This window comes from Drosophila eugracilis, unplaced genomic scaffold, assembly GCF_018153835.1.
Source record: "Drosophila eugracilis isolate 14026-0451.02 unplaced genomic scaffold, ASM1815383v1 contig_75, whole genome shotgun sequence".
Classification (NCBI taxonomy): Eukaryota; Metazoa; Arthropoda; class Insecta; order Diptera; family Drosophilidae; genus Drosophila; species Drosophila eugracilis.
This window is the reverse complement of record NW_024573645.1, coordinates 506,819-528,387: the sequence shown is the minus strand read 5'-3', so window position 1 is coordinate 528,387 and position 21,569 is coordinate 506,819. Positions and strand designations below refer to the sequence as shown.

Genomic DNA, 21,569 nt, shown 5'->3' with positions numbered 1-21,569 from the left:
CAAGACGAAGACCTGCCCCAATGTGTCGTCGTCCCACATGGAAAGTGTCGTAAAACATTAAGTGAGTGATGAGCGTGGTTGCGGTAGCGGAGCATAATCCATCATAAACATTTTTATGGCCACTCGCATTTGGCCCACTTCTCCTCCCATCTCGCCCTGCCTTCGGACGGCTTTTGTTGGCGGTAGTAAAATTCGTTAAATGCCCAACAAATTGTTTATTATAGCAGTTTGGCAATAAATGCGACCATTAACTCATTTTAGGTGTTGCCACCGCACTTTTCTGTTTGCTCTTGGGCGGTCCAAGGCACGCTCATGGAGGAGTGTCCCCGGAATTTTGGAGATAGAACAATTATTGTCATTTCTCATTGCCAAAAGGAGTAGCATTGAAAGGGAAATTATTCATTTGTTCATCGATCTTTATGGAATGTAATCGTTAAAACGCACAAAGGATTTTTGGAATAATGTTTATGAGAATGAAATATGACAAAGCTTGTGGAAAAAGTATAAAAATAAGATGGAATATGACAAGATTACTTATAAAATATTTAACTTTCCTTCTTGTAAACTAACTAAGAAAAAAAACGATTTCCAGAATTCGATTATCTTTTTACAATTTAAAGACAAATTCAAGCCCACACCAAGCTATTTAGATATTCCAGCAATAAATAACTTGTTGGATTAGAGGAAACTGCTCTTCCCATGAGTGAGGCCAGCTCGTGGTCCCCTAAATTATGACCACGACAGTTGCGTTCATTAGCATGCTTTGATGTCATACATCGAATGTATATATATATATATATTCGGATATATATTTGCCCGAAGATGCCTTCTTCCCCACAACGGGGAATGCCAAAAGTATAAATACACATTTTCAGATATGCCATACACAAAGATGTCTTCACCAGAGATACTCGTATCTGTTGGATACGAAAAATATGTATAAGCATGTCTTTTGTCCGTCGATGTTTAATCCCAGCGGAATCTGCTGTCCCCCTTCCAAATTGTTCTCCTCCTCTGACCCATTCTCCCAGAATGGCCCAGCCACATCGACCAGCAAGTCCGCTGCCCAGCTGAGGGCAAAGTTGGGAACTTTTTTGGGGATTGGCAGAGGGAGCCCATTATAAGGAAGTTGAATGGGACCATTTCTGTATGGGTTCCACGAGGCAAAGTCACATCCGCACGGAGATACACACAATTTGGCAGGCGAGTTGCCCAGCCTCCTTGGGAACCCCAATAAGGAAAAACAAAAGGGCAGGCCTGGCTGGTCTGCCAAAGTATATTCGTGTTTATTTATATCTCCGGCGTAATGTGCCCGGCGATGTGTCACTGCCAACGCCATCCGTGCCCCGTACCCCTTGACCTAGTTGCCAGATTTTTGGCTCACTGCGGATGCCAGCGAGGAGTACGAGTATCTCTGTGTGGCACGCTGTTTATGGGGCAGAACGCACTACTAATTGCGTTGTCGCCATCCGTGTCTTAGCCCCGTAATTAATTCTATTGGCTCTGATTGGACTAAATTAAAACGATCGTCGCTCTGGCCGGGCCATGTCAAGTCGCTCTGATCGCGTCGATCGATAGACGAGCCAAGTGTAAATGCTAATGATGCCAGGCCATGGAGTGTGTTCCAAAGGCTGGACTGTACAGTGGAGCAGAGTACATGTTCGTGGTGGAACTTCTAAAGAGTTTAAGGGTATTGTTTTTAGATTGTGGGCAGCAATCTTACAAGGTTTTGATAGCAAAATAAAGTAAGTTATAAGGAGGTCTGAAGGTCATACAAATGTCTGACAACTTCAAACAAAGACAAAAGATAAACCACACTTCTTGCCTGGCAACTGACCGATAGCTAATCAGTCTTGTAGAAATCCCTAAGTGCAGTTAAGAAATCCCATTTTTCCACTTATTCCGCCCACTGTGCGGCCATTGCAGTGACGTAGGCCGAGAGCCACAGAAAAAGACTGAAAAAAATCAAATGGAGGGAAAGACCTTTGAGCAGACTAATGGCTTTGGAGCTTTGGGTTTGCCTCTGGCATGGCGGCATAATTTCTGGGAGTTTTTATCGAATTGTGGTTCTGGTTCTGGTTGTGGTTCTGCCTCGAAACGGATCGGATCGGATCGGTTTGGGTCGGGTCGGGTGCTTTCCCCCCTCACACTGTTTGGGTCTTGGCCTTCGACGAGCACAAAACTCATTTAAATTCAATTCGAATGTGACATTTTTGTGTTTTTCTTTTTATTTTCTTGGCTTTGTTGTTGCTGTCGCTGCGTTGCCTGTGTTCGTTGGCATTTTGGGACTTTGATAAATGTCGCAAAGCTGTTTCTGCGGGGGCAGGGGGGAGGGCAAAGTCACTGAACGCTTAAATCGAATTCCGATTCCACCTTTTCCAGCGTATTTCTTCTCTTATTTTGGTTTTTCCTGTTTCGTTGTCGTTGTTTTCCTTTCAGGCAATGTTGTTGCTTGTTCTTTGTTAGCTTCCATTGTTATCCAAAATGGCTGCATTATTTGTACAGACTTTTTCATTTGTTTCCCCCCTTTATGGACACCCATGTCCATGTGTTCTTTCTTGGCCCCTTTTCTGGGGGCAGGGGGTTTGCCTTACAACTTGGTCTGAAAACCGCTCAGGACGTGATTCATGTGTGTGGCTGCTGCCACTGTAACTGTCGTTTATATTGATGGGGTGTATTTTATTTTATCGTTCATTCCTGTTCTGAAAACTACAGGAAGGTTCCAGGACCAGGACTAGGACCAGGATCAGGACCAGGAGGAGTTTCGTTATCGTTTCTGTCTGATTGTTGGCCATTTTCATAAACACACTAAATAAAATTCATGGGTTCCGCGCTTATTGTTTACCTTACCTCATTCCCTATTGCCCTTTGTGTTAAATAACCAAAATATTGAATATACTTAAGGCGGCTTAGATGGTCAGCTAGGGGGTTGGGTTGTAGTTACCTGGAAAGTGAAAGAAAAGAATGGAAAAGTAGTAAGTAAGATGGGAGAATATAAGGTTTTTGTAGGAATAAGGAATTACTTTTTGATGATTAAACACAATCAATGTAGTAAGCCAAACCCGATTTCTAAGCAATATTTCAAGTTTTTTATCATTAAATTTTCATAACCATCCAGCTACCCCTTTGCATAATTCCCTCATTACTGCGAATAACATAAATATTCCAAGCAAAAACATGGAAAGCATCTCATTACATTGTACATAATTCTAATTGAGCCCTCTTTCGCCCGAATAAGATCATAATATGCAAATGCAGCTGCTGGTGTCCTGACTATGAAAATCCATTAAAAAGCCAAGTCCAGACGAAGGAAAACACTCAATCGGACTGAAAATCTTTTCATTTAATCCTCGAATTCCCCACAGAAGTAAGGAGAGCGAAAAGAAAAACCACCGAAAAAACTGGAGGAAAAATATAAAATTAGTTCTGGCTGAGATTTAAAGTGAAATGAATGGGAAATGCAGAGCTCTGTGTCTGGACTGGAAATCCCTCGATAACCGAAAAGGAAAAGGCAGGGGGAAGACAGGGGAGTCATTTGTATAATTTAATTAAGACCCGTTCAGTGAGTGGAAAAACTCGCCAATGGGAGTTGAGAAATGCAAAAAGGGCCAAGAGCTAAGCAGGTGTCTTGACAACTTACGTGGTTTCTAGAATGACAGTTGGTAAGAGCATTTTAATGTTATTTTAAAGAGACATGCAATATTTATTTATTTTGAGAAAAATGCTTTCCCTTCAAGAGGAAATATCTCAAGAGACCAAAACAAATATCCCCGCAGACGACGAAAAAATCTGGCCAATAATCTCCCCAGGTATTGCACTTCATTTCACCTCATAGCCCGAACATGGCCAGAACATGGCCAAAACAAGACCCAACACAACACAAAATGGCAACAAATTTGCCACTGCCAGGGGCAACAAAGACGTGGCAGCAGAAAATCAAAAGATTCAACGCAGAAAAAAGCTGCAAATGCCAGACAAATTTTATATAAATAATTCATTGTTGTAACGTGCAAAGCTCGTCGAGAGCATTTCAGTTAATTAATGAAACGCATCCAGGGCCCGAAGACAAAGACTGGAGCTGGAACTGAAGCTGAAGCTGAAGCTGATTGCGAGTCTGAGACCGAGACGCAATTGGGGCTAAATGGCCCCAGGCGGGAATTTCGGAGGAGCAGGAAAATTAATAACAGACCCACAGAGACCCCACTGCCAGCAAGGACGCAGGATAAAGAGTTTTCGGGCAGGGCTGCGGGCAAAGTGCAAACAACGTGAGCTCCTGACCCTCCCGAGAGGTGGTGGTTGTTGCAGCTCCATTTCCACCACCATTAAACGTGGCACACAGATTCAGATTCAGATACACACATGGCTGGCTGCCGGAACACCACCTGCCCCACCCCCTTTGGCAAGCTACGGTGGTTGCTTGCCAAGCGCGAAATAAGCCAAGCGATATTCAAATTTTCTGCAAAAACTTTACGAAGCGCATCAGCGGCAGCAACAGGACTGCGGTTGGGGTTGTATTTAGGTTTTGTTAGGGGGTTAAAGGTGGGAGTGGCTGTGGCAGGTTGTAGGTTGCACGTTGGTGGAAGACGAGGGCGCGGCACGTCACGAATTGCGGCTCCGGCATTAGCTAATAGTCAGGCAGCGGAAAAGTTGAAGCTAACACAAAAATAATACCCAAGGAAGGGATTGTTAGAGACGAAATTGGGATACTCTTACCCTTCGTTCTTTCTTTTCTTATATTACAAGAAATTCAGTAAACTGAATAGAAATAAGTAAACTTTTTAAGGCTCTTAACTTTATTTATTAACTTTAACTTTTACTTCTTAACTTTTTTATTAAAAATATTCTGGGTAAAGTTGAAATGAAAACTTTTAGAGCTCAAACCCAATATGTTTCCACTTATTTTTGTAAATATATTTTTAATATATTTCCTTCAAACTCTCTGTTACCTCTAAGTAGCCTCTAAAACTTCCCAAAACGATTCCAGATATCGGACTTAACCCGTAATCCGTGAGAGTATAATGAACAATCCCACACTCCGCCGTGCGATGTTCATTACACAAAATTTGCATTTAGACGCAAACAACACGGCATTGGGTTGGGGGCAGGGGAGGAATGAAAAACCTCGCATTTTCCGCGAAGGCAGCCCAAAAAGTGCACTTAACCATAACTCAAACTCGTGACATCGCGAAATTCTTCCATTAGTTCTCTGGGAGATCTCCCCGTCTAACAACCTGTGGGGAGAACTGGAAACTTCGGTTGCATACGAAATTTGTGGGAATTATCAGGGGCAAAGCCATTGTTCCATCGACATTATCGAAGCACCATCATCATCATCATCATTATCATTATCAGCGATGTGGAGATGAGATTTAAGTGGCTGGCAGCGTTCTTCTAAGAGGAAATCGATGGGATGGAGGGGAGATGCCAGTTGGTGGCTAATAAACCCATCGGCTGCTGAATTTATCGCCTGCCAAGATTCAGACAGAGGCTGACTGATTTGCGAGCCATTGGAATGCAAATTGCAACCGAACTCGAACAGAGAGAAATGGCTTAATTAGAGCTTTCGATTCTTGATTCTGGATGCCTCACCTGCCGGCTCTCGGGCGCAGTTAAATATGTTAATTAATTCGTTTTTGTTTTTATTTTATTTACAAATGGTCGGTCGCTAGTACACTAGTCACCCTGTGGGCTGCCCCCTGCTCCCAAGAAATGAGTAAAAGAGCTTCGAATGCTCTCTTTAGCTGAGTTTCCTCTCTTAAATATTTGGAATTTCTTGGGGTGGCGGGTATTTCGGGGGTTAAATAATACAAACAGCTGTTGGAGGGGGTTGGTTTTTGTTTTTTTTGTTTGTTTGTTTCGCATTTGGGAAGTTGTTTTTGTAGAAATTGTGGGAGTAAACAAAAACTTAAATATATTTAATAATTAAATAAATATTTTTACAGAAAATTTTATGCAGAAAAAAGTACTATTATGTAGCTCTACAAAATGTTAATACTTTGGGATTTGTTAAAATATGGAGCTCCTTTCATGTATTTTTAAATATTTGGTTTTCTTTTTATGATTTAAATAATAAATTATTATATTTATTAGCAGAAATTAATCTTCAAAAAGGTTATTTAAAAAGGGTTAAACACTCCCTGATATCTTATCTTACTTTCCAACGAACTTCCTTACATAGAAAAAGAAAATCTTGGTAATTCTTCATCGTAACCATTTTCCTCCAAGACGTTCCCTCCTTCCCCCTTCGATTCCAGCAAATCAAATTGATTTTCCCGAAATGCTTTCAAGGATTGAATGTCGTCGAAAGCTGCAACCTTCTCATCGGATTCCTTTCATAGAGCGAAGCAATTTTTCGATTCAATTATTTCGAATGGGAGGAGAAAGCTGGTGGAAGGTGTGAGGGAATGCGAATTCAAAATGCACACCCAGCTAAGACGTGCAATCAGTGTAGGAATTTCCCAGCCACCATTTTTGCTAAATGCTGGGAAAACGTCTGCGAGAAATACTTGTAATCAAAATGGTCGTTACCCAAGGAACAGAAGGTGTGGATAATTTATCCCGCTGCAGTGACGAGTGCGTTGGCCCTGGGATGGACCTGTCTGGGCTCCTGCTCCCTTACCCTTTTCGACCAGCGCAAGCTCAATTGAACTTAATTCCATCGAACCGAAACGGGGTTTAAGCCAGGATCCATTCGAGTTGGCCAGTAGTGGCAGACGCAGGAACGTGTTCAATTTGCGCTCATGAATGTTTCAGCATATAGTTATTGGATTTAGTTTCGGCACTTGCCACTAAGCGCAAATGCCATCTTCGCCTTATTCCGCTCCAAATTTTCTGCCAGCTTGCGGAGCGTGCACAAAATTCGCAAATAAGCCAGAAAGCCAAAAGGCGGACCAGAAGTTTCATAAGTTGATGCCCGAGTGTGTGGCTCGGCGATATGAAAGCCAAGCGAATATATTAAATATTTTATGCGGCTAAGAAGAAAAGTTTTTGATTTCCGTTAATAAACGGAAAGTATTTGGAAAGTTTTGGCCGAGAAGAGTCCATTTTTTGTTGGCTTAAAAACGGATTGCATTTTTCATAAGCGGAATTTATGTTCTTAAAATATATTAAAGCAGTCTCTCTTCTATTTCATATTGAATTTATGTTAAATACAGATTAATTTTATACGGATGTACCCAAGCGAGCTTTTTTTAGAATTATTCCTTACATTTTTTTCATATTAAGCTTAGATGGGAAAATTTGATGATGATGATGACTTAGTAAAGTTAAAACTTAGGAAAAATATACTTCTACTAAGTACCTAACATCAGTTTTATACTATTTTCAAGCGATTTCTTAATCTTAATCCTAATCAAGCCACTCTAGAAAAGGGTCACACAAAGTTTCTTGCTAGTATTCCACCCACTGTTCCTAGCCGCGAGTTCGTTGAACTTCGTCATGCAAATGGCCCATCAATAAGCCAATTGATCCAATTGCCCAGGTATCTCCAGACGAATTGGGTCAGTCAATGGCGATGTCGATGGCGATGACGATGCCGATTACCCCGGCATTGGCCATGAAATGAAAGCCGCAGCAGCGCAGCAGCAGCAGCTAGGCCATAAAAGTGACATAAAATTCCCTGCGACGACCTTGAGAAGCAGTAAAATTTTTAATGACTCTCACTTTTTACGGCCAACTCTCGTAGACCGTAAAACTTCGAACTGTGTCGAGAAAACACACACACACACCAACTGAAGTGAGCAGAGCATCGTGGAAGAAAGAAAGCGAGAGCAGATCGTTTTGGTATTTTGGCCGCAAAACTGACAATGGACCCACTGTGCGGCCATAATGCGAGGATGGGCGAGTGTGTGTGAGTGTTCGAGAATCCTTGTGGGTGGCAAACCCTTGCCCTTGTGACTCGTTTTTTATGCCCGACCTTGTTTTATGGCCTCGTGAGCCGCGGGCCTGGCTAACTGACATTGAACAGAACCAGAACTCAGAACTCAGAGCCCAACCCTTTTGTCTAACCTTAACCCCTTCTGGCAAAAACTGTGAGCTGGAAAATAACTAACGATAATTGCACGCAGGTTGCGCCTAATTTAGTTTCAAGGTCCGCTGTTTTTCCGGAAATTATCATTTCATACTTTATTGCAACAGCAACATGGCATAGGCAAGGCTCATTTTCGTAATTGGCTCTTAAAAACTGGAAATAATCATACTCAAGGCAGGCCGAAGACATGTGTTGGCATTGAGATCTTAAGATAAAGTGAAAGGCAGCTCAAAGATCAATCTATGGGATGGTATTCGTGTTACTAGAGGGTGAAGTTTTTGTCATAACTAGGCAGGATGTATCGGATCCAGGAGAAAATCATTCTTACTTTGCTTATTCGCTGATTTTAAAAACAATAATTAAGTGGTTTTTAAAGAGCTTTCTTCTGGAATAAATAAATTTAAATGTTTACTTTATTTTTCAATCAAACTGCCACATATTTTCCTTGCACGTCTTTCATAATATCTTCATACTTATCATATAATTCCCAATCCCCATTCCAGCCAGCCAGCCAACCTCTTATTAATTAAGCCAGCCATATTTCATTACCTTCGATTAAGCTGTCAGACACCTGTCTTCCGATTTTCCTGGCTACCTTCGGATTGGCTTTGTGCATTTGCCGCCTTCCGACGACCAAGTTCGTTATTGGAATGGCTTCTGTCTGCTGATAAGAATGTTTGTTGAGACAACAAAATGTCGAAAACTTTTAATGAGAAATGTCGCCAGTGCATGCGGTGCGGTGCGGTTCCATTTCCTTCCGCCCCTCTCCCCTGATATCACCGCCTCTACCGCCTTTTATCCCATCGGCGTTTTGGCGAACTCGACAATTTTCGTTACGAGCGAGCATCTTGCCAAAATGAGAAAACTTTTGCCAACACCAAACGTGTCGGCGTCCCCGAAATGTAGACGCAGATGGAGTTGGCAAATGGAGGAGCTGCCTCCGTGCCCCGCGCCCGCTCTCTATTCGTTACTATGCGGAACACCACGTCACCACCAGCGGTTGCGAAAAGTAAATCTCTTTCGAGTGGCTGCAATCCCCGTGGACGTTGTAGGTGTCGTCTGATGCCCCCGCACGCTTTTCCCTTCCATTATTTGCAAAGCAGTTGCAGCGACGAGTCAGGAATCTGGATAAGGATGCCGGACACGGAGCCGGGAGTCAAAAGGAGCATTCCTCCGTAGACACCCTCTAGGAACAGCCATCCGTATAGGCACTTATTTTCCGCCCGTGCTCTGACTTTTCCTTTATTTGTGCACAAGGCAACGATTCGGAAGAATGGCTTCGTTCCCATTCCGCAGAGTTTTTCTTTTTTTTTTTCGTGCTTCTGCTTTAGAGAGAGAATTTGTTGGGGGCGGATAGGAAGTCCCTACAGTCTGCTGGTTGGCTTTTCCTGATGACAGCCGTTGCATTTCAGGCAAGTGACGTTCCATGGGTGTGCACTGGCAGAAATCAGATAGCTTGTCGTAGTCGAAGAAGTCACATTTAGTTTATGATACAAAAACTTAATTTGTTAATATAAAGTTATTAACTTTTAAAAGGCTTAAAAATATTACCTATCAGCCCTTATAGTTTGCCATTTTAATTACTATTTTTAAATAATCTTTACATTTAAACCTAATTTCTGCACTCTTATTTCCCTCAGTGCACCAAAAGAGATTCGCTTCGTATATAAGTGCCCCAATTGCCTGGATGTTGACTTCCATTTCGGCTGGCGGAACACACCTAAGTGTACCCACGAAAGCGAGGCAAACAAAACAACCCAAGTAAGCCCGGCAAATATGAAAATATGAAGATATATATATCCATATATATATATTATATATACCTATATTCCATGCCACTCCGCAGACACAGCCTGTTTTGTTTTTGTTTGCTCAAATTTCGTGAATGTCATGGCCCGAGACTAAATATAAATTGGCTTTGGGCTTGGGGAACTGGAAACGGGGCTTAAAGGTGACTAAACTCGAAGGCACTTGAGCTGGCATTTCTTTTTAATTTGGCCGATGAAAGTGTTGGCCAACATTTTCTTCTTTTTTTTTGGGCAAAGTTTTCCGTTTTATATCCCCAGCAGATTCTCGGTAACATTTTGTCAGTTTGTCTAATGAAATTCGTCCCCTCGGCCATATTGCCCATATTGCCATATTGCAGAACTTTGGCTCTTTTAATTATTTCCGGTGTTCGGATGGTCGGAGTGGTCTATGTGTGTGTGTGTGTGTGTCAGATGTGGGGGCAAAATCGACTTATCAAGTCATTAAGGCGGAGGACACAAAGTGCATGCTGGGAAGCGAATTGGACAGGAACTGGATGCTAAATGCCAATCCCGAGCCAAGGGGTCTCCATAAATCAGCGGGCCGAACGGGCAGGGAAAGCCAGGCAATCGGATGTAAATCGAACATTTAATGGACCCACCTGCTGGGCTGGCTATACCACAATGCCACCTCCCTCCCTCTCTCTCTCGCTTGGGGGTGATAAATTTGCATGCATTATGAGCACGATATAAGTTACGAACTTTATTCGTGAATTAAACGTGAATGAATTAACGTGACTGAAATATTCCATCTTGGCCAAGAGGAGCCCGGACATGGGAGTTTCGAATCGGAGTTGGAGTTGGAGTTGGAGTCGGTAAGGGAGAGGGAGATGGAGAAGGGGAATTTGCATAAATGACTCTTGTAATTCCAGCTGAGGGATCCAGCTCTAAGCTGTGAGCTGGCAACCCCGAGAGCTCCCCGAGCGCGAGTGCATATAAAGAAGTACGTTTTATGCAATGCCTTGAATTAAAATAAATTCTGCATTTCAGTTATGCAAATTAAGCTGCGTTTATTTTCGAATGATATGATACGCAAACATGGCCACTCGTCGAGCAACTTCTGAAGAAGACTTCAAGATTTCACGAAAAAACAAGAAAGGAAAAGAACTTTCAATTCGTGAATTGAATATATTCTGGACGTTGGCAATTGTCGCCTCAATTAGTCAAGGCTGCGAGGCTCCATTTGAATGGCTCTTTGGCTCTTTGGCATTAGCCATTAGCATTTCTTCGCTAATTGTCAATTAGCTGGTGGTGCCAGTGTGTGGTCCGAGCAATGACAATTTGCATAAATGCCAGCGAACTTGGGAGTGAAACTCAAACGAGGGGATTGCTAAGAGAGCTTCAAAGTGCCGACGGCAAGCTGAGAGTTTGGTTTAAGATCTTTGATATCCTGAACTCTGATTTGTTGATAGAAAATTGGTAATAAAATTCTAAAGATAAAGGAGAAGCAGCTCTAGAGAAGTGGTAATTAATTATAAAAATATTTAAAAATACTCAACAAAAATTAAAATCTAAAGAACATGAATCTGAAAAATAAAAAATATTCTAAGAACAATTAAGATGACAAATATCTTTTCATTACAAAAAAGAATAAAATAAGAAAGAAATATGTAAAGAGATAATTTATTTGTTAAATTAAATTAGTTTAAAATATTTTACGTATATATTTCTCGAAAAAACAAAGATTTTAATCAACAAAGAGATATAGGAGAAGGATAAGTTTTCCCTTTCCAAAGACTATGTTTGCATTTAAAACGTAAAATTAATGGTAAAAAATTCTTTAGAGTTACTTTCTTATATTTATCATATACTTCTACCAATTTTCTATATAACTATTAAGTTTTATTGACAAATTTTAAACACAAAATACCATTTAAAGTTAAACTAATGTTTAGGCAAAACATTTTATCAGCAAAATTGAAAACAATTTTATTTGAAAGTCGCTGACTGCGATGCCTTCCCGTCTCAAGTTGCTAGCTATGAGTCTAAAGAGCCCCTGATTTCACATCGGAAAAAGAACAAAACTATAGCCGGATAAAAATATATTGTTTTTCCTCCAGCAAAACTGTCGCTAAGACCAGTTTCCTTGGATGAGGGGACTGCGGGGCCGTACTTTCTGCGCTTGTATTTGTGCCTGCAATGGTGTGCGTTGGCGGCGCAGCTGCCGCCGCTGCTAACGTCAACGTTGCCACGCCTGAAACTCAGCCATGCGCATGTGCGAGAAAAGGACGCACAGCGCTTCAGAAGTATCTGGCAAATACGCGCTTGCCAGATAAATCCAAGATGGCCGACCAAGAGATAAACCCGTTTTGCCGCAGCCATCAAAAGATACGAACGACTGACACAAGCGCCCCCTGGCGGCCTGTACAAATCGGCAAATTGGAATTCGTCTCACGAGGCTGCAGTTGCAGCCGAAGGATAAATATCAATGTTTCTGAGTATCTTTGTATCTCCCAGTTGGCAGCCTCCCAGTTCAGACGCCAGGCGGCGCTTGCGTGCCACTCCCATTGGAACTGCCTCAGATATATACAGATATTTATATATATAAGGTTCTTATTAGAAGCATCGCTTCAATGGCCGACAAACGAGTGGTGGAATATGCGAAATCTGGTTAACAATCTTGTTTGTCACTCGACAATTGCGAGTATCTGGCGGGGCGATTGAAACCGTCGACTGAGAAGACATTTCTCATGACGATAATTGTCGTGAGTTGTGGAAATGTTCTTGAAAGCGATTTTCTTTGAGGTTTATCCAGGGGGACGACGCTGCATAACTCGGAGGAGCTTATGGTGTTACTTGGACATAACTTGACATGTGTCAAAAATCGATGGGTGCAGTAAACAAGAGTCTTTAGGGCTTGGCTTTGGGTTGAAAGGGATTAAACTAAATAAAGTTTGTTACCTCCTAAGCATGGGAGGTAGTTTTAATAACGATAGATATAAATATTAAACAATTTCCTTATAAAAACATTTCGACTTTAATGAGGCTTATATTAATGATGAATTCTAAAAGTTTTAATATCTTGAAAAATGTTAAAATTTTAGTAGAGAACTTGAGACTATTAAACATTTAACATATTTTGTTGAATTCAACCAATTTGACAGAAAAAAGCAGACCTAAGGGTTTTAGTTTTCCGTGCAATTAAACCTTTTATAATAAGTTAAGTATTTTATAGTAAATGTAATTTTTTAAGAGAAAAAAATACAGTTTAAAGGTACAATTAAAAGAGTTTTAGTTGATTTTTTATTTAACTTTGCTTGAGTTTTGATTGAATTTCCTGACAAGTGCCTGTTACCAACAGTTAAAGCATCATAAAAAAGTATTTGAAATTCCATTATACCAGAAGGAAGTTTTAATTATATATCTTTGCTATAAAAATCTGAATTTATAAATATATTTTTATGCAAAAAAACTATTTTTACTAAGAATTCCGACCTAATCTGTAAAACTCCTTTAAAGATTTTCTTCCTAAGCTTATTTTTTGATCAAAATTTAGAAGTCTTGCTCATTCTATAAAAAAGCCATCATAGGGTGAAAAGCAAGAGTAAAGCCATTAAAATCTATAACAAAAAAGCAGTTATAAAAGCTGATAATGAAAGGCTACTAATGGACGATGAAAGCTTACACCAATTTGTGTTACCGCCACCACATTAGAGAGATACATATGCATATATTCTAATTTTGAGTTGAAAGAAGAATCTTATGACTAAATTACATACTAAAACTTAAGTTAAAGCTATGGTTAATTAAACAAACTATCATTACGATTAGTTTTCCCCTTAGTTTCTAAAAAAGCAGGGTTATCAGAGACCAAGGAGTAGTAAATCATCCAATGAGCCCTGTCAGAGGACAACGTACATAGTAAACCCCGAACAGTAGTCAGTCACGAAGGCCTGTGACCAACTGCTGAAGGGGCAATCCAAATAATTTGTAATCAGTGGCGTTAACAATGCGAACCATAAATTTCTATTGACCTCTGTACCCCCGCAAGGGGGAGTGGATCAACGGCAGTGACGGCAACCCTGCAGCTTTGTGAATTATGCAAGTGGAGCGATAAAAGCAAAGCCCGGCGAACTGAATTTATTGGATGCCATCCACTCATTAGCATCCAAATGCGGAGCGCGAAGACGAACGAACTCATTAACGGCCTCAGTGTCACAGCTCCATCTTCTGTCTTCCAACATCCAGGTCTATGGAGTCTGCTTCAGCTTCAGCTTCTGCTTCTGCTCCCACCACATGCCTATTCACACTAACGAAAGCCAAGTCCAGACCTGCTCCATGGCGCTGAATAAATAACAAAGTGACAACCACAAAAAACGACCACGGCCAAGGTGGAGCGGGATTGCCGATGGGGGAACTGGAGGTGACGGTGGAGGTGGAGGTGGGCGGGAGAGACAAGAAATGTACCATAATTGAGCTCACAAATCACCAGGCTGAGCAGGTACAGAGAGAGAAAAGGGAGCAAATGTTTTAAATACAACATTGGAAGGGTAACAAAAGTTTCCCATGAAACATAGCAAAGCCTCTATCGTCAGTTCCTTTTTGTAGTCTTAGAAATCCGTAAGCAGAGCTCCCAGATTAAAATATATCTAAAAAACGTTTTATGAGGAAGTACAGAGATACCTAGACGAACTTCTTAACCACCAAAAATGTAAAATCTATAAATATTTCTCAGTGCACAGAATCGTAGAATCGAAAAGACAGAGAGAAACCGTGGCGAAGTCTTGCAGCAGCCGGCACAGAAATGAACACGGACCAAGTAAATTGAGATTCTTTAAATTTATGCACATATTTTTTTCAGCAGCGGCAGTACGTGGAGCCACTTAAGCTCCTCGACGGCCACTGCCCCGCCTCCTTGCCCCCTGCCCCTTTGCCCCTCGGGGTCTCATCGAAGACGGTCGGAGAGGAGGGCGGGAAATCTGGGCAGGGAGTGCCTAGCCACCCAACCACATCCGCATCCGTCTGACATTCTGGTTGGCTCCCGGTGCCTGCCTGGCCATTTGGCAGAATGTGGCCAAAGACAGAGATGTGGATGTGGTTGTGGTCTTGGCCAGGCTGGATGTGTGCGGCTTGGCATATTGATGAACCGCAACAAATTGGCTCCACGGTGGCAATGCCAACTGCCGGAGCCACCGCAGCAGAAGCCGTATGTCAAGCGCCGAACAGTGGGGTTGAAAAGGCAAAAAAGGGAATCTTTTGATGAATTTAAAAATAAGGAAAATATCTTAAATAGAAATAACTATATAAAATATATATATAAAGTGAAGAACAATTTAATCTTCAATCAAATTTTCAAAAATTTCATTAATTTCCATCCCACTGTCCAGAATCTTAAAGTCTTTGGGATGGCGCAACTTTTTCTATCCATTATACTCTCGAGAAAATTGTAAAAAAACAACCGAGAAAAATGGGAGAAATAAAGGAAAATAAGAGAAGAGGCATTGGGGGGACAGACACACTAAAAAGCATGTTGCCAGGCCCAGAGCTCGCAGTGCCAGTGCCATTTGAATCCGTATCTATGTGCCCAACGCGTTCTGTAGTTGCAGCTTGGCAATCTGCCATCATTTGGCATAAATCCCCCTGATAAGGCTCCTCGATTGCTCCCCGAAGTTGCTGGTGCGCACTAAGCCACGCAATTTCCACTGCTCGACGCAGGGGGCGTGGACTGGGGATGGTTCATAGTTCATAGTTTGTGTTCCACCAACTACTTACAAATAATATGAATTTTTCAAAAAGTTTTGCGCACTCCCCACGGGCTGCGGGATTCGCGATGCTGGCCATATAACCAAAGAGACTAACTTGGATTGCCCCGAAATGTAGCCATTTCTATGCGAGTATCTTTCGAGGAGGAGTCTTGGGTTCAACGCTCGACACCCCTGCTTTCTGTTCTAATCTGAATCTCCCCTCTATGCAGATTGGCAGACATTACGATGCTGCACCGCAAGTTAATTGCCCCTGCAACAAGGGTCATCATTCATATTTCATGGGTTTTTGTAAGGGGGAGCTGTGCTACGATTTTTGTGGCACAAATAGCAGAGAGCAGTGAATGGCGAGGGTCATAAAATGTTCTGCCATTTTATAGTTATAAGATATTGGTCACCTTAACTAGTTTATTGGGTTCCACTTACTTGATCAATTATTAAATAATTAAATGATTAAATATATAATTAAACTAGTTTATGCAAAATTTTAAATAAAAATCATTCAAGCAATCTCATTAAAGTGCAATTAGATATGGTTATTTATGGTCTGGTTTGACAGGTAATAACATCGAGTCAGTGATTATTTCTACAACTAACAAGATATTAATAACTAAGTCCTTAGAAATGAAAACCTAACTGCCTTTTAATGATATTTAAAGCTGAATATGGTTTAGCTTTAATTAAATATATTAACACAAAGACATAACTACCAATGCAAACAAAAGTTATGAGATACCAAAAACTGAATATGAATTTGGCTTAAAAGCAAAAAACATAACCTAATAGCTACTCTGCTTATTAATAAATATTTCTAAAATATATATTCAGCAATTTATAATGATTTACTGATTTCTCTCAACAATGAAATCTTTCAAATATTGTGACCCAATAAATTAAAGTAATTTTATGTTTAATCGTTAAAAAACGATGTCGCATAAATCTGGGCAAAACATAAGTTGCCTGGCGGGGCAAGGAATATCTGGTGGCAAAGTTGGGCCCACTTAAAAACAAATAAACCAGCGCTGCAAAATAAAAATGAGAGGAGCGAGGGAGAGAGATGTAGAAAACTTGTTTGTGCTTTGTTTTCTTTATTGGGTGCATTAAAAAATGTAAATAAATGTGCCCCAGCACGCACATATACAAAATAATAACACACCGAATGTGGCTCCATCTATGGTGAGTCACAAACAAAAACAACAGTTGGGTTCTATGCAGTCGCAGTCGCAGAGACCCAAACAAATTTCAGTTTCTGTTTTTTTTTTCACATTTATCTACTTTGGTATGTGAGGGTCACTGGGGGAGGGGTAGTGGGTAGTGTCCCAGCCTAGAATATAAATTTAATTCCAACAACAACAACGACAACAACAGATTTTTCGCCTCGATTCAGGCTCAAGTCAATTCCAGGCTACGTGAGTCTGGATGTGTGTGTGTGCGAGAGATTCCGTTCTTTCGTTTTTTTTTGTTTTTGCGCAGTTCTCAGTTCTCGTTGAGGTGGACGAAGCGGCGGCAGGGGGAATGGCCGCCAGTTTCAATGGCCGCCGCATCAGGAGTCGCCCTACCTGTGTGTGTGTGCTTGTAAGTGTAAGTGCGACAGGGATGCAGCATGCCAACAGAGTTTAGAGCAAGGGAGATAGAGTGACACTACCATAGTGGTTGCTACTTTACTTGGGCCCACTGTGGCTGCTACGTGAGTTTTCGATTCGATTTTGAGATGGCACCTAACGGTTCTTTTTTAGTGCACTTCGAAAAATATATTTTAAAATTTCTATAACATATGATAGGATTACAAAACTGTGAAGATTAAAGAAATATTTTTTATAATATTTTAAATTTAAAATTTCATTTATTTTCTTAAATTTCAAAATTTAAAGGTTTTTTTTGTTAGCTTTATAATATAAATTCAAAAACATTTTCTTTCAGTGCATCTTCCGAAATAGCTTCTTCATTCAACTTGAACCCGTTCGGTGTGCAGCTGTTTATGTCTGCCCTCACCCAACACCACCCACTTCTAACAGTCGAACCGGCAAAAGTTTGTTTACGATTCGAAGCTGATTCGACTTTTTTGATGCCGCTCCACTGTACATAGGTGCTGGTGCTGCTGCTTCTGTTCTTTCGGTTGTTTAATTAGCCGCGGCCTTCGGATTTCTGACGCAAATAAATCAAAGGCGAAAGCAGACAAGAATTTTTCATCAAAAATTGTGGAATGTCCGAACAGGGAAACAAGAAAAAACAAATGCACTCGAAGAAAAGTGTTCAAGCTTATCAATTTGTTAAACTTTTGAAATCCTTAAACAAATCAATGAAAAGATAAATGAAAGAAGTCCCTTTCAACCTACTCCATGTTAATCAAGTTTTTTAGCAGCAGAATTAGTAACAACTTTTATTTTATTTCCAATAAATCATTAACTAGAATTTTTGAATGCACCTTTCTTAAAGGTTTTTTCTTTACAGTGACACATTAAAGATGATTTCATAATTTTGTTTTTTCCTTCTTCTTTACGCCTACTTTTAATATCTCCCTTCAGGCGCATATCTTTAACCACTCCCCCAACCCAGAGGACCCCAAAAAGGTGTGGAAACTGAGCTGAAGGTTGTTGGCACTGCCAAATTGACAGCACCTTCTGGCACATAATGAAGCCGCTGGCCAACCCTTCGCTGGAATAGCCATCCATCTAGGGCAACCCTTACCGCCGGACTGTCTCTGTCCATTCACAGGGCAGGCTCTTCTAATTGCGCATCTTTAATGTAATCAAGTCGGCCTAAGAGAGCTGGAAAGCCGGGGAGAAGCTTGTTCCATGCAAATGTATCTGGGAAAATTAGTCAAATTAATTCAATTTGGCGGGGCAATTGGAATTTGCAGCACGAAGAGCTGATTAAAATTTCAAATGAACTCCGTCCATTGAAGAAAACCGAACCAGAACCAGAGCCAGAGCCACTTACATGAACTCGTCTGCTGCAGACGTAATTTCATTATTTATTTAGAGCCTTTCAGACATGGAGAGTCTAAGGGAGGAGTCCTCAACTGCCAAATGTGGCTTAAATTTCCCTTCGATTGGGTTTAAACTATATATCTGTATAAACAAAAAGATAATGCAGAAACATTCTGAATATCAAGAGGTAACTTAAAGTAAGGTAAGGTAAACTTAACTTCCCAGAATAATTTCACTTAAAAATTTCATTTAAACTCTAAACTATCTCCACAAATAACTTTTAATTCACTTTCATTTCAATGGAATTTTGGCCAACTTCATTTCAAGTTTCATTTTATTTCTGGCTATAACTCTTTGAGTAGAATTACTGCCTTATCTATTTTCCACCTGCAACTTAAGTTTTATTATTTTCATTTTCGTTTAAGCGAACAATATGCCGGCTAAGTTCACTCCTTCGAAACGATCTGGGGACCGTTTAATTAGGTTTCGACAATGGCTTCGATGACTGCGCAGGTAGGGCCAAAGCAAACAGGCAGGAAGGAAGGCAGAGCAGGCATTTAATTAAAAAGCTCGAAAGGCTGGCAAATTGCAGCCACAAATAAAGCAACCAATTGAAGCGAGTGTGACGGGCGCTTAATGAAGCAGGAACACAGGAACTTCCTAGCACACAGGCGCAGAGTAGGGGAAAATAAACGAGGTATTTATGTGGCGTCTCAAGGCATCTGCCCCAATCCCCAATCCCCAACAACCAAAACCAGGTCCAAGACCGGGTCTTAGGCGAGAATGTGAGGCAGCATGTGGGGTTCGCTTTGGGGCGTAGCAACAAACATACATAATTGACTGACGGGATAATTCACTTCCGTGCACTTGCGTGTTTATTAAATTTCTGGGTTTGTCTCAGGGCATTGATTCCTCGAATGGAACTGTGTTATTGTGTGGCCGAGAGATGTGGGGGGGCGGGCCGCAATGCCACGAGGCAAGCTCACTGGCAAATTTCAGATATTGCGTAACCACATGTAATTACGTGTATTCCTCATTAGTTCGGAATCGTGACTGACTTTAGCTGGCTTCCTCGAAAGAATCCAAGCAATGGCACAGTGGGGTAAACGCTTAAGAAGTTAACTTTAAAGGGGGAAAGGAGATATATGTTTTAAAAAGTGGGCTAGGGGACCTCCCTTAAAAGGACTTTCAATAAATATGTTAGGGTATTCCCTTTGACCAAAAATATGAACAAAACATCATAGAAAATCTCCAAAATATAATCCCAACTTAACTTTAAGGGGTAAATACATGATAAAACCATAAAAATTTTAATAAAAACAAAAATCTGAAACAAATTTAGATTTTTAAATTCCCAATCCCCCCAAGACTTGACAGATGTGATTGGTTTTTTATCAAATTTTTTCCATGGTACAGCCATTGCTAGTACCACGAGCTGGAGGAGACATGTGCTCTAAATAACCGAAGGCAGGGGCGGGGAAGTCGAGTTAGAGATGGAGGCCAGGCCAAGTCACGTTCGTGGGCCAACCCATTTACTTAGCTAAGCGATGAGGGTTGTGCGACTACAGTTCTACCTGCCCGCGCAGCCACCGCCAGTGCAAGGTTCAGGACCACCCCCTTTCTTTTTGGGAGATTCGCACAACTTGTTACTCGCCCGCCCGCCTTTTTGCGCTTTTCCGCTTTTCCTATTCCTATTCCGATTGCGATTCGAGTTGATGGAAATCTTTGAGCTACACGTTTTCCTGCTTATCGCTGGAATATGGAAATTTCGCCATTTATTTGATCAACTTTGGCCTTTTTCATATCGAACAACGAGAGGATCTGTATGCGGATGTGGAAAATAAACAGCAAAAGGTACAACCTTCAGTCCCAACTATTTCATATGCCAAACACACACACACACGCAGTCTGGTCTTCTTCTAGGAAATGTAATTTAGCAAAAATCATGTTGGCAAATAAAAATTGAGGCGAATTTCGGCTCCCCTTCTACTTTTCGCTGACTTTTAAGTTGCACCTGCGACCCCATTGAATGGGATAGTTCCCCGCTCGACAGATGCAACTTTATGCGAGCTGCCATTATTATAACTTTTATTCGAAATGCTTATAAATATATATGCTTAATATATATGGGGAAAGGTAAGATGGAGACTCACCTGAAGCAGCTGCCGGCGGGTTAAGTCCTCGCTCCATGGGGTCGCTGTGTAATCAAACTGGAATGGGTTAAAGATGGGAATATGTTTTTTTATATGAAGGAAATTAATATTGCTAAAAAATAAGTAACTAAGTAGTATATGTAGGTTATGTCTTTAAAGTTTACTAAATAAAAATAACAGCGAATATTATTGATTAAAAACATTTTTAATGATTAAATTATTAAAAAATAAATAAAAACGAACTTATCACTGAACAGGAAGAAGGAAAGGTATTTCAATTAGCTGTTTTAATATTTTTTAAGAACAAAATAAACTATTTTAGGGAACCTCAAAGAGCCATAAACACATAAAAACATTTTTTTTTAAATTTTAAAAAATATTTAAAAATATTCTCAAGTACTTAAGGCCAAGGGTTACAAAATGGCTGTCATCTCTGCCTTCCCATATGTGAGTTTTCCTATCGTCTACGCTCCATTTCCCAGCTTATGCAAGCGGACTCGCATGTAAAACACTTTTCACAGCCGATTACATGGATTACAACACGCAAATGGCCAGCCAGGACCCCAAAAAGCACTCCAAGCCATTGGCAAGAAAGGACGAACCGATTTATGCCGGAACACGCTCCTCATTATTATTTCACGCTTATCATTTTATTTCAATTCATTTCAGCATACCGACCACCGCTCACCGCCCACTGGACCCCAACCCATTACCACCCATCACCCAACTCCAGAGTGCGCTTTCGTGTTTTCCGGGTGAGGAGAGCTGGAGAAGAAGACAATAAATATATAGTGAGAATTCCCTGGGATTGGACTTCCACTTTGCTGCGCCATCGAGGGATATTTATATGGAGATGCCGGAGATGCATTCATATTCCATGGGGTCCAGTTGCGGGTGTCCTTCGTTCGGCGCTCCATTACCCTTCGCTCATTCGATTATGCCGACATCGA

At 41.0% G+C, this 21,569-nt stretch overlaps 1 protein-coding gene across 2 annotated transcripts in view; it reads right to left on the bottom strand.

Annotated features, from left to right (window-relative positions):
• Nucleotides 1–21,569, bottom strand: part of LOC108117018 — a 102,934-nt gene that overhangs the window by 44,919 nt on the left and 36,446 nt on the right. For both annotated transcript variants that reach the window (XM_041819476.1, XM_041819477.1), the window contains exon 3: nt 20,620–20,676. In XM_041819476.1, coding sequence (XP_041675410.1) covers nt 20,620–20,676 — 57 coding nt within the window. The remainder of the gene's footprint in view (nt 1–20,619; nt 20,677–21,569) is intronic.